This window comes from Erythrolamprus reginae, chromosome 6, assembly GCF_031021105.1.
Source record: "Erythrolamprus reginae isolate rEryReg1 chromosome 6, rEryReg1.hap1, whole genome shotgun sequence".
NCBI lineage: Eukaryota > Metazoa > Chordata > Lepidosauria > Squamata > Dipsadidae > Erythrolamprus > Erythrolamprus reginae.
The window spans coordinates 82,012,792-82,024,458 of record NC_091955.1 but is presented as its reverse complement, the minus strand read 5'-3'; the positions used below and the strand labels follow the sequence as shown (position 1 = coordinate 82,024,458).

At 42.7% G+C, this 11,667-nt stretch overlaps 1 protein-coding gene across 1 annotated transcript in view; it reads right to left on the bottom strand.

Annotated features, from left to right (window-relative positions):
• Positions 1–7,296, bottom strand: part of IQSEC3 (IQ motif and Sec7 domain ArfGEF 3) — a 75,523-nt gene extending 68,227 nt beyond the window's left edge. Inside the window, exon 1 of the mRNA XM_070756446.1 lies at positions 6,209–7,296. Within this exon, the coding sequence (XP_070612547.1) occupies positions 6,209–7,296 (1,088 nt within the window). The remainder of the gene's footprint in view (positions 1–6,208) is intronic.
• Between the last annotated feature and the right edge of the window lie 4,371 nt (positions 7,297–11,667).

Sequence of the window (11,667 nt, the reverse complement as noted above, 5' to 3'; positions counted from 1 at the left end):
CTCCCCCCTCTGTCTGTCTGTCTCTCTCTCTCCTCTATCTGTCTGTCTGTCTGTCTCTCCTCTGTCTGTCTCTCTCTCTCTCTCTCCTCTGTCTCTCTCTCTCTCTCCTCTATCTGTCTGTCTCTGTCTCTCCTCTATCTGTCTGTCTGTCTCTCTCTCCTCTGTCTGTCTGTCTGTCTCTGTCTCTCCTCTATCTGTCTGTCTGTCTGTCTGTCTCTCTCTCTCCTCTGTCTGTCTGTCTCTCTCTCTCCTCTGTCTGTCTCTCTCTCTCTCTCATCTATCTGTCTGTCTCTCTCTCTCTCCTCTGTCTGTCTGTCTCTCTCCCTCTCTCCCTCTCTCCCTCCTCTATCGGTCTGTCTGTCTGTCTCTCCTCTGTCTGTCTGTCTGTCACTCTCTCTCTCCTCTGTCTGTCTGTCTCTCTCTCTCTCTCCTCTGTCTGTCTGTCTGTCTGTCTGTCTCTCTCTCCTCTATCTGTCTCTCTCTCTCTCTCCTCTGTCTGTCTGTCTGTCTCTCTCTCCTCTGTCTGTCTGTCTGTCTCCTCTATCTATCTGTCTGTCTGTCTCCTAATCAAACCAACCCAAGAGTGGTGACATAACTGGCATCCATTACGTAGATTCAAAGTGTTCAATCCACAGAATAACGACTATTAAAATGTGATAGGTCCTAATTTATATTCCTGGTGGATTGTGGCTGAAGGCTTCACTTGATTGTTATTAGATGACCGCCACTGGAAGCATTTGTTCGTGCTGATATTTACTTGGCTAGCCTTAACATGGCGGATGTGCAGTGGCTATTGGTAGGTTGCCACAGGGTAATGTTGCCCCAGCATTCCTGCAGCATTACGCTGTGATAGGAATAGCAATTAGCAGCCGGTGTTGCTTCTAGATTTAACTTGGCAGCTTTCCGTCCCTATTTTTTCCCCCCACTCAGAAATTAAGCCAGTTGGTTGTTATGCTGTGGAATTTCTTCCCTTCTCCCGGCTTCCCCTGGCTTCTGCCTATGGAGATGGCCGCCCACACATTGCCACTATGAAAGCAACGCTGCATAATGAGGCTTTCTCTGTTCCAGGGATTCCACCCGCTCGCCAAGGCATCTGTTGCCGCTGTTTGAAGTGCCGACTCATAAGGACATTCAACCAACGGGCAGGAGGCTGTCGCAGTTCAGGATATTACCCAGTAAATTTCTCATACAGGGATTACACAACCGAACACTCGGCAAAGACCATACAAAAAACCAGAGAACAAGCACTTTATAACAATGATGGTGAACCTATGGCATGAGGCGAACCTACGGCATCGGACCAGATTACTTGCAGGACTGCCTCCTGCCGCATGAGTCCCAGCAGCCAATGAGGTCCCACAGAGTTGGTCTTTTCCGGGTCCCGTCTGGCAGGACCCAGGGGAAGAGCCTTCTCTGTGGCGGCCCCAGCCCTCTGGAATCAACTCCCCCCAGGGATGAGGACCGCCCCCACCCTCCTTGCCTTTTGAAAGCTTCTGAAGACCCACCTTTGTCGCCACGCATGGGGAAACTGATATACCCCTAGCTATTGTGGTTTATGTATGGTCTGTTAGGTTGTGTGATTGTTTTCTTTTTATAATAAGGGTTTTAAATTGTTTTTAACATTAGATTTGTACATGGTGTATTGTTTTTGTGAGCCATTCCGAGTCCTTGGAGAGGGGCGGCATACAAATCTAAATAATAATAATAATAATAATAATAATAATAATAATAATAATAATAATAATCTATGCTGCCAGGCTTGGGGCCATTAGACCTAGTCCCCTGGCCAACCAAATGTAGGGTTTGTTTGTTGTATGAATGGCATTGACTGAATTTTAACACTGTTAGGGTTTTAGATTAACAATCACATAACCTAACAGACCATACATAAAAAACCATAGTAGCTAAGGGGTATATCAGTTTCCCCATGCCTGGCGACATAGGTGGGTTTTCAGGAACTTTCGAAAGATGAGGGTGGGGGCATTCCTAATCTCGGGGGGGGGGAGTTGATTCCAGTCCCACCAAACGACATTGTTTTGTCAACAGAACCCGGAGAAAGACGATTCTGTGGGACCTAATCGGTCGCTGGAATTCGTGCGGCAGAAGGCGGTCTCGAAGGTATTCTAGTCCAATGCCATGAAGGGCTTTATAGGTCATAACCAAAACTTTGAATTGTGACCGGAAATTGATCGGCAGCCAGTGCAGGCTGCGGAGTGTTGATGTAATATGGGCATATTGGGGGATGCATGCACTTTTGCGTATGTCCGAGTGCCCACATCCATAATACAATGCCTGGGGAGGGTGAAAACAGCTTCTCCCACCCTCTGGAGGCCTGTTTCCCAAATTCTGGTGGGTCCAGTAGGCTCATGTTTCACCCTCCCCAGGCTCCAAAGGCTTTCCTGGACCCAGGGGAGGGTAAAAACACCCTCTTCCATCCTCCTGGAGGCTCTCTGGAAGCCCAAAACACCCTCCCAGAACCTCTGTGTGAGCCAAAATTCAGCTGGCTGGCATACACATGTGCTTGGAGCTGAGCTAGGGCAACCATCTCCTCCCTCATACCTCATTGCGGCCAGTAAGAGCCCACAGAGTCGGCCTTCTCCAGGTCCGTTCCGCCAAACAATGTCGTTTGGTGGGACCTCGGGGAAGAGCCTTCTCTGTGGCCGCTCCGCCCCTATGGAATCAACTGCCCCCAGAGATTCGCATTATCTCCTTCCAGAAAGCTGTTAAAACCTGGCTTTTCTGGCAGGCTTGGGATTAAGACTGATTTTTGCAAGTATGGTTTTATAATACATGTGGTTTTAGCGATGTTTTTAATTGGTTTCTTACTTATATTGTATTTATACCTGTTGTTAGCCGCTCAGAATCCATTTGGACTGAGCGGCATATAAATGCAATAAATAGAATAAATAAATGGCTCATGTGCCAGCAGATATGGTTCCGCATGCCACCTGTGGCACCTGTCCCATAGGTTTGCCATCACTGCCCTAGGGACTCTGGGGACTAAATGAACTATGTGTCAGATCGAAGCCATCGTTGACTTGGAGACTTTGGCCTGCCACATTTTATGCTTTAGAATGTATTCTTGCTGTGGGAACCTGGGAGGGGCTATTGCATGAGGGATGTAGAGATGTCGGCATAACAAATTCCTTCAAGGTCATCCTTTGTTCAGTACCTGCCCGGAAGTTGATGGGAGCAATGGACACGTTGGCAAAAAAAAATGACTGGTCAACGCGATGAACTTGTGGGTGTGGGAACAAGGGAATGAACTTTAAACTGGGTGGAGAAACCCTTATAACTTTAGATTCAGGTTTCTCATAGATGTGCCACCATAGTTCTGTTAAAAAAATTGGAACTTTGAGGAAGGTTATGCCTCGGACTCTGATTTAATTTGGGATGCTATATGGAACCCTGACACTGTGGTACGTTGAGGACTACCTGTAATGGGCCAACTTTATTTATTTATTTATTCATTCATTCATTCATTCATTCATTTATTAGATTTGTATGCCGCTCCTCTCCGTAGACTCGGGGTGGCTCACAGCAATAATAAACAATATATAACAAATCTAATAATTTAAAAGAAACACTAAAAACCCCATTATTAAAAGCAAACATACACACAAGCATACCATACATAAACTGTATAGGCCCGGGGGAGATGTTTCAATTCCCCCATGCCTGACGGCAAAGGTGGGTTTTAAGGAGTTTACGAAAGGCGAGGAGGGTGGGGGCAGTTCTAATCTCTGGGGGGGAGCTGGTTCCAGAGGGTCGGGGCCGCCACAGAGAAGGCTCTTCCCCTGGGTCCCTCCAAACCGCATTGTTTAGTCGACAGGACCCGGAGAAGGCCAACTCTGTGGGACCTAATCGGTCGCTGGGATTCGTGCGGCAGAAGGTGGTCTTGTAGATACCTTGGTCCGGTGCCATGAAGGGCTTTATAGGTAATGACCAACACTTTGAATTGTGACCGGAAACTGACTGCGGAGTGTTGGAGTAACATCTGCATATTTGGGAAAGCCCATGATTGCTCTCGCAGCTGCATTCTGCACGATCTGAAGTTTCCGAACACTCTTCAAAGGTAGCCCCATGTAGAGAGCGTTACAGTAGTCGAACCTCGAGGTGATGAGGGCATGAGTGACTGTGAGCAGTGACTCCCAGTCCAAATAGGGCCGCAACTGGTGCACCAGGTGAACCTGGGCACAAGCCCCCCTCGCCACAGCTGAAAGGTGTTTTTCTAATGTGAGCTGTGGATCAAGGAGGACGCCCAAGTTGCGGATCCAACCTGAGGCACACTAGATATGGAGGGTTGCATCTATCATTCCCATCCTCAATTCTTAGGAATTCTAGGAGCCGAATTTCCCATATTGGGAAGGCTCTCCCTTGGGAATATCCACCGTAGGTAAGCCATTGCTTTTTATTAAATCCTGTCGGGAAGTTTTATATCCCCCCACATGTTACCAATTATTAGTGAAAGCAATAAAGTTTGTTTCTCTATAGGGAGCAGTTCCTATTAACTAAGACCTCATGCACGCAGCCTTAGAGAGGAGAGGAACAGCGTTAGAACCATTTGGCAACCAGAAGTAATTTTTTTTAAATTATTATTATCGCCAAGGGTATTGCACAAGAGGTAATTAATTCCAATGGGAAAGCAGGAGAAAATGCAGACTGCCGTTGCGATTTTTTTTAAAAAAGGAATATGTCCATATGGCGAAAAGTAGTGGGATATTAACCGGTTCTAAACATTTACCGTAAATTCATTATGTGCCTCAGCATGAGTAAGTCATAGGTCAAGTCACTGGTGACTAAACTATACTAAAGGGATTATATATAGGATTTTAAATAGGAACAAATGGTATTATTACATTGCTGATTGTTCTATTCTCCAGGCTGCCTTTTAAAGGGATATTAAACAATGAGCAAAGATGAATTCGCACCTAAGCCCATTAAACGAGTAAGTAGGTCATTTATTTATTTATTCATCCAGTCATTCATTCAAATTCTTCAAAGCATCCCTGTAGAGTTATTGGGCATGCAAAATAACATCTCATTAAGCAAGTGTTATAAGAGATATTAGCAGACTGCCTTGAAACTGAAGATACCAGCTACAGTTGCAAGCAAAACATCAGGAAATCTATTACCTAACCATCGTCACTCAAGCCTGAGATTCAGTGCTGCCTGATACTGGTAGCATCTTTTTTCAGTTCAAAAAGCACCCACAATGGTGATATTGTTTTATTACGGGGCTTAGTTTTAGGTATACTGTATTCTATTCAACTTCTTTGTATTGCTTGTATCTTTTTGTATTTATTATATTATTTTGTAATATAATATATAATTATATTTTAATTATAACTGGGACTGGGCGGCATAGAAGTCGAATGAATGAATGAATGAATGAATGAATGAATGAATGAATGAAAGAATGAATGAATGAATGAATGAATGAATGAATGAATGAATGAAGTGAGACCACATTTGGAATACTGTGTTCAGTTCTGGAGACCACACCTACAAAAAGATATTGACAAAATTGAACGGGTCCAAAGACGGGCTACAAGAATGGTGGAAGGTCTTAAGCATAAAACGTATCAGGAAAGACTTAATGAACTCAATTTGAATAGTCTGGAGGACAGAAGGAAAAGGGGGGACATGATCGAAACATTCAAATATGTTAAAGGGTTAAATAAGGTTCAGGAGGGAAATGTTTTTAATAGGAAAGTGAACACAAGAACAAGGGGACACAATCTGAAGTTAGTTGGGGGAAAGATCAAAAGCAACATGAGAAAATATTATTTTACTGAAAGAGTAGTAGATCCTTGGAACAAACTTCCAGCAGACGTGGTTGGTAAATCCACAATAACTGAATTTAAACATGCCTGGGATAAACATATATCCATTGTAAGATAAAATACAGGAAATAGTATAAGAGCAGACTAGATGGACCATGAGGTCTTTTTCTGTCGTCAGTCTTCTATGTTTCTATGTTTCTATGTTTCTATGTTTCTATGTTTCTATGTTTCTATGTTTCTATGTTTCTATGTTTCTATGTTTCTATGTTTCTATGTTTCTATGTTTCTATGTTTCTATGTTTCTATGTTTCTATGTTTCTATGTTTCTATGTTTCTATGTTTCTATGTTTCTATGAATGAAGGAAGGAACGAACAAACAAACAAACAAACAAACAAATAAACGTTCTTGTTAAGTCACTTACATATTGAAGAGGTTCAGCCCAATGCGGTACAGCCGCTTCCTCATGGTGTCCGTGGAAAGCGTGGGGGATTTGCAGACAGCTGGATTCTCGCAGTGGTACCGTGGCAGGCTCAGAATCATGGCTTGCAGGGCTTCCTTGGAGGATAACTCCGAAGCAGACTTCGCTGAGGTGGACGTACTGCTACTGCTCAGTTGTTCCAAATTGTCTACGTTTTCCGCTTCGGATCCCTTGTGCTGCCCGGTCCCGTTTTCAGAGCCAAAGTCAAGTTTCGGCATCATCATTTGGTCTTGCTCAGCCTCCCCTTTCTCCAAACCGTTGGTGTCGAGAGTCCCTTCGGTGATCGGGTGACTATTCTGGAGGGCTCCAGCATCGGGCTGAACTTCTGAAACGACTGGAAGGTCTTGATCCTCTTTGTCCCCTTCCACGGGGATTTCTTCTATTTTGGCAGCTGGCAAAATCCCAGCCTGGCTACTGTTAGCCAGGCAGTTTGCCATCGACACCGAGGTAGATGAGGAGACGGAGATGTTCTTGTTGTCTATTTGGACAGTGACGTCTCTGAAGGCCATCATGAGTGTGCTGCTGCTCTTTGGTATCGTGTCCGGCAGCAGCCCTTCCTCCTTCTCTTCCTCCTTGAGCTCCATGTCCAAGTCTGGGTTGGGTTGCATGGCGCTCGTACTGAAGGTCTCTCTTATCTGGTAGGAACTGCCGTCTTGGAGGGAGCACATCGTTTTCATGCTCCATGTGCTAAGCGCGTCATCGATCGATTTGGCCAAAGATTGAACTTGCTCAGTGAAGGAGTCTTCTAGTTCGGTCAATGCCCCACTAATGGTTACTGGCAAAGAGGGAGATCTTACCAAGGGGATGCCAATGAAGTTATAGCCTTCCACGAGAGCTTTCTCAGCGGAGAAATTTTCAGAGTTCTGAACTCGGAGTTTCCTCAAGGAAATCCGCCGGGGCATGCGGCTCTCCAGTAGAGAGTTCCGGATCTTCTCAAAGTTTTTGCTGAGCTGGTACTGGCGGAAGGCAGTCTGTATCGTGCAGGCTGCTCTCCGAGAGACCAAATGGCCCCCATATTTGTGCTCTAGCATTTCGATCTGAAACAGAGAAACAAGATTTTCATATATAAACTGAATAAACAAAATCTCACAGCCAACCCCCACTCAGTAAAAGACCTTGGAGTACTAATATCAAATGATCTAAGTGCCAAAGCCCACTGCAACAATATCGCCAAAAAGGCTTCTAGAGTTGTTAATCTGATCCTACGCAGCTTCTGCTCTGGCAATCTCACACTACTCACCAGAGCCTACAAAACTTTTGCCAGACCCATCCTTAAATACAGTTCATATGTCTGGAACCCATACCACATCTCGGACATCAACACCCTTGAAAATGTCCAAAGATACTTCACCAGAAGAGCCCTTCACTCCTCCACTCAAAACAGAATACCCTATGAAAGCAGACTATCAATCCTAGGTCTAGAAAGCTTAGAACTACGGCGCCTAAAACACGATCTAAGTATTGCCCACAAGATCATATGCTGCAATGTTCTACCTGTCAATGACTACTTCAGCTTCAATCACAACAACACAAGAGCATGCAACAGATTCAAACTTAATATTAACCGCTCCGAACTTGATTGTAAAAAATATGACTTCAGCAACCGAGTTGTCACTACCTGACTCAGTAGGGTCAACCCCTAACCCCCAACATTTTTCCCTTAGACTATCCACGATTGACCTCTCCAGGTTCCTTAGAGGTCAGTAAGGGGCGTGCATAAGTGCACCAGTGTGCCTTCCTTTCCCTGTCCAATTGTCTCTCCTTATCTCATTCATCTTTTCTTCCTTTCAAATATGTTCACCTATACTTTTATATCTTTTCTTCTATTCTTTTCTTTATTTATATTATTACATATCTATTCTCTTCAATGTGTATTATGTATTGGACTAAATAAATAAATAAATAGATAGATAGATAGATAGATAGATAAACAAACAAACAAACAAACAAACAAACAAACAAATAAATTGATTTGTGAAGAGTTTGCATTGGCTGCTTTCCAACACTCTCCTGGTCTTTGAATAATATCGATAAGTCTTCTAATTCTGTAATGCTTTTGGTACAGTTCACTTTTTTTTATTGTATACATGTTTGTGGGATGGTTGAAATATCATCAGCCATCAATATGATGGCTGACTGTCTGCATAAATTAAATTAAATTAAACTAATTATTTTAATGGTTAAGATTAAAAATCGAACTAGCAGATATTTAACCAATCATAGTTTAGCACATCATGAATTGCATATACAGTGGTACTTCTACCTACAAACGCCTCTACTTACAGACTTTTCTAGATAAGAACCTGGTGTTCAAGATTTTTTTGCCTCTTCTCAAGAACCATTTTCCACTTACAAACCCCAGCCTCCCAAACTGTAACTGGAAAAGGTGGGGAGAAGCCTTTGTGGGGCCTCTCTAGGAATCTCCTGGGAAGAAACAGAGCCAGAAAAGGAGGGGGAAAGCCTCCATGGGGCCTCTGGAGGAATCTCCTGGGAGGAAACAGGGCCTCCACCCTCCCTGTGGTTTCCCCAATTGCACGCATTATTTGCTTTTACATTGATTCCTACTGGAAAAAATCTTTTGCAAACTTTTCTACTTAAGAACTTGGTCATGGAACGAATTAAGTTCGTAAGTAGTGGTACCACTGTACTCTCCTGGTCTTTGAATAATATCAATAAATCTTCTAATTCTGCAATGCTTTTGGTACAGTTCATTTTTTAAATTGTACACAGAGTCATGTTTGTGAGATGGTTGGCTATATAAGTATGATGGCTGACTGCATAAATTAAATTAAATTAATTCTTCAAAAAAAACTGTTAAGATTAAAAATCGAACTGGCAGATATCTAACCAATCATAGTTTAGCACATCACGAATTACATATACAGTGTTCCCTCGATTTTCGCGGGTTCGAACTTCGCGAATACCCTATACCACGGTTATTCAAAAAATATTAATTAAAAAAATACTTTGCAGTTTTTTTCCTATACCACAGTTTTTCCCACCCAATGACGTCATGTGTCATTGCCAAACTAATAATTTTTGAAAAATAAATAACAAAAAAATTAATTATTGTTAATAAATAATTATGTTTATAAATATCAGGATCACTAAGTCAGTGTTTCCCAACCTTGGCAACTTGAAGATATTTGGACTTCAACTCCCAGAATTTCCCAGCCAGCAAATGCTGGCTGGGGAATTCTGGGAGTTGAAGTCCAGATCTCTTCAAGTTGCCAAGGTTGGGAAACACTGCACTAAGTGTCTTATTCAATGGTGAGTACCAGTAATAATGGTGAGTAAATGGTTGTTAAGGGAATGAGAAATGATAATTTAGGGGTTTAAAGTCTTAAGGGAAGGCTTGTGATGCTGTTCATAGCCAAAAATGGTGTATTTACTTCCGCATCTCTACTTCGCAGAAATTCGACTTTCGCGGGCGGTATTGGAACGCATCCCCCGCGGAAATCGAGGGAACACTGTACATGTTTTCTTTGCTTAGGTTGAAAACTGGGGAATTCAGAACCCACCCCTGCTCTATCCTCACCATATCTCATCCCAGGATTGGTCACCCAAATGTTCATTAAATAATGATGGCGATGACAGCAGTGATGTGAAGGATAGACAGCAATGGAGAAGAAAGCAGAAAGGATAAACTCTAATTATTCCCCTAGAGATTTACAGCTTGCGTTCATTCAGACTGGAGCAGTTTCTTGCTTCTCCTGATAAAGGGCTTTCTCCTTCCAATTTCTGATGAGAACTGCTGCCCACCAAATTACAATGTAAAGCAAGAAAATTGGAGACGGAGATACAAGCCGCAGAGGTCAACCGTGCATTAATAAGCAGGCATAGAATTGATCCCCCAGAAATAGGAGCGAAGGCTGCTCTCCACCGTTACTAATCGCTTCCTTACTGAAATCTTTATTGAGATAAAAAAAAAAAATCTTCCATGAGCCCTGAGTTTGCTTTCTTAAGAAATACTTCAGAGGGGATTTGTGTGCCTTTCTCTATTCTGGCTCAGTTATTTGCTTCTGTGCATGACTACACAAATATAAACACACACACGAAAATGATAGATATGCAAAAAAAACTTCACCTGCAAGAAAAAATAAGCTGTATTTTCAAATTAGCATCAGTACTATTCGTAGAGAGGGCTAAGACCTGCAGTGAACAGGGAAATGATGCCAAATCATTGAATCATATGGCTAAATGTGTTTCTTTTTAATATTAAATTTGTTCTTTGACATTGTTTTTTACTATTATTGTGAGCCGCTCCGAGTCTTCGGAGCAATGTTTATTTTTACTTAAAGACCTCCCTTTGAAGGAGCTGGGGAATCCCTCCCACGAAGAGATTCCGGGGGTGGAGCTTTGACGTTAACGGCAGGTTGCTAAGGATGCCAAAGTGATCACTTCCTGGATTCCATGGAATCCAGGAAGTGATCACCTTGGCGTCCTTAGCAACCTGATGTCAAAGCTCTGCCCCCGGAATCTCTTGCTGGAATTCCACGTTCAGGTTCGGGTTCGGTTCGGGTTCGGCCGAATTTTACGTAAAGTTCGTCCGAACTTGCCGAACCCAAACACCGTTGGGTTCGCCCATCACTATTTATAAATCAAATCAATCCATCAATCCATCAATCAATCCATCAATCCATCAATCCATCCATCCATCCATCCATCAATCCATCAATCCATCAATCCATCAATCCATCAATCCATCAATCCATCAATCCATCAATCCATCAATCCATCAATCCATCAATCCATCAATCCATCAATCCATCAATCCATCAATCCATCAATAAATAAATAAATTTCTTTCTTTGATAAGCTTCCACCCATTGCTTTTTTGTCCTGTTCTCAGGAGCTTTGGAGAATCAGAGAACCACCTCTTCTCTGTTGCAGCCCCTCAAATATCAGAGGACAGCTATCATGTCACCCAATTTTTTCTTCATTAAGCTGGACATACCTACTTTTCTTAGTCTTTCCTCATACAATTTATCCTGCAAACCCTTTATCTTCTTAGTTGCTCTTCTCTACACTCTTCCTAGAATCTAATCCTCTCTTTTTTGTATTGTGGTAACCAGAATTGGACTTTAGGAAGGCTTTTGTGCATGTGGATGGGCCAAGGAATCTGCCCTGGAATTGTTCAGTATATTTAAAGGTATTAAATCTATTTTAGGGCATATGCTCTAGCTTTGTATACATTTTGTCTCAAAACAGTGAGAAGCTGAACTGCTGATTTTGAGTATTTATGATAAAAACAGTGGCCAAAACAGTCTCAGGATTCTCATAAAGCCAAGGATGGCTCCCTCCTTCCAGCATTTGAGATTGAAATAACAGCATTATGAATTAATTATAAGCATTTACAAATGCTGAAATTAATACAGTGCGTTTTGCTTTTACTTATATTG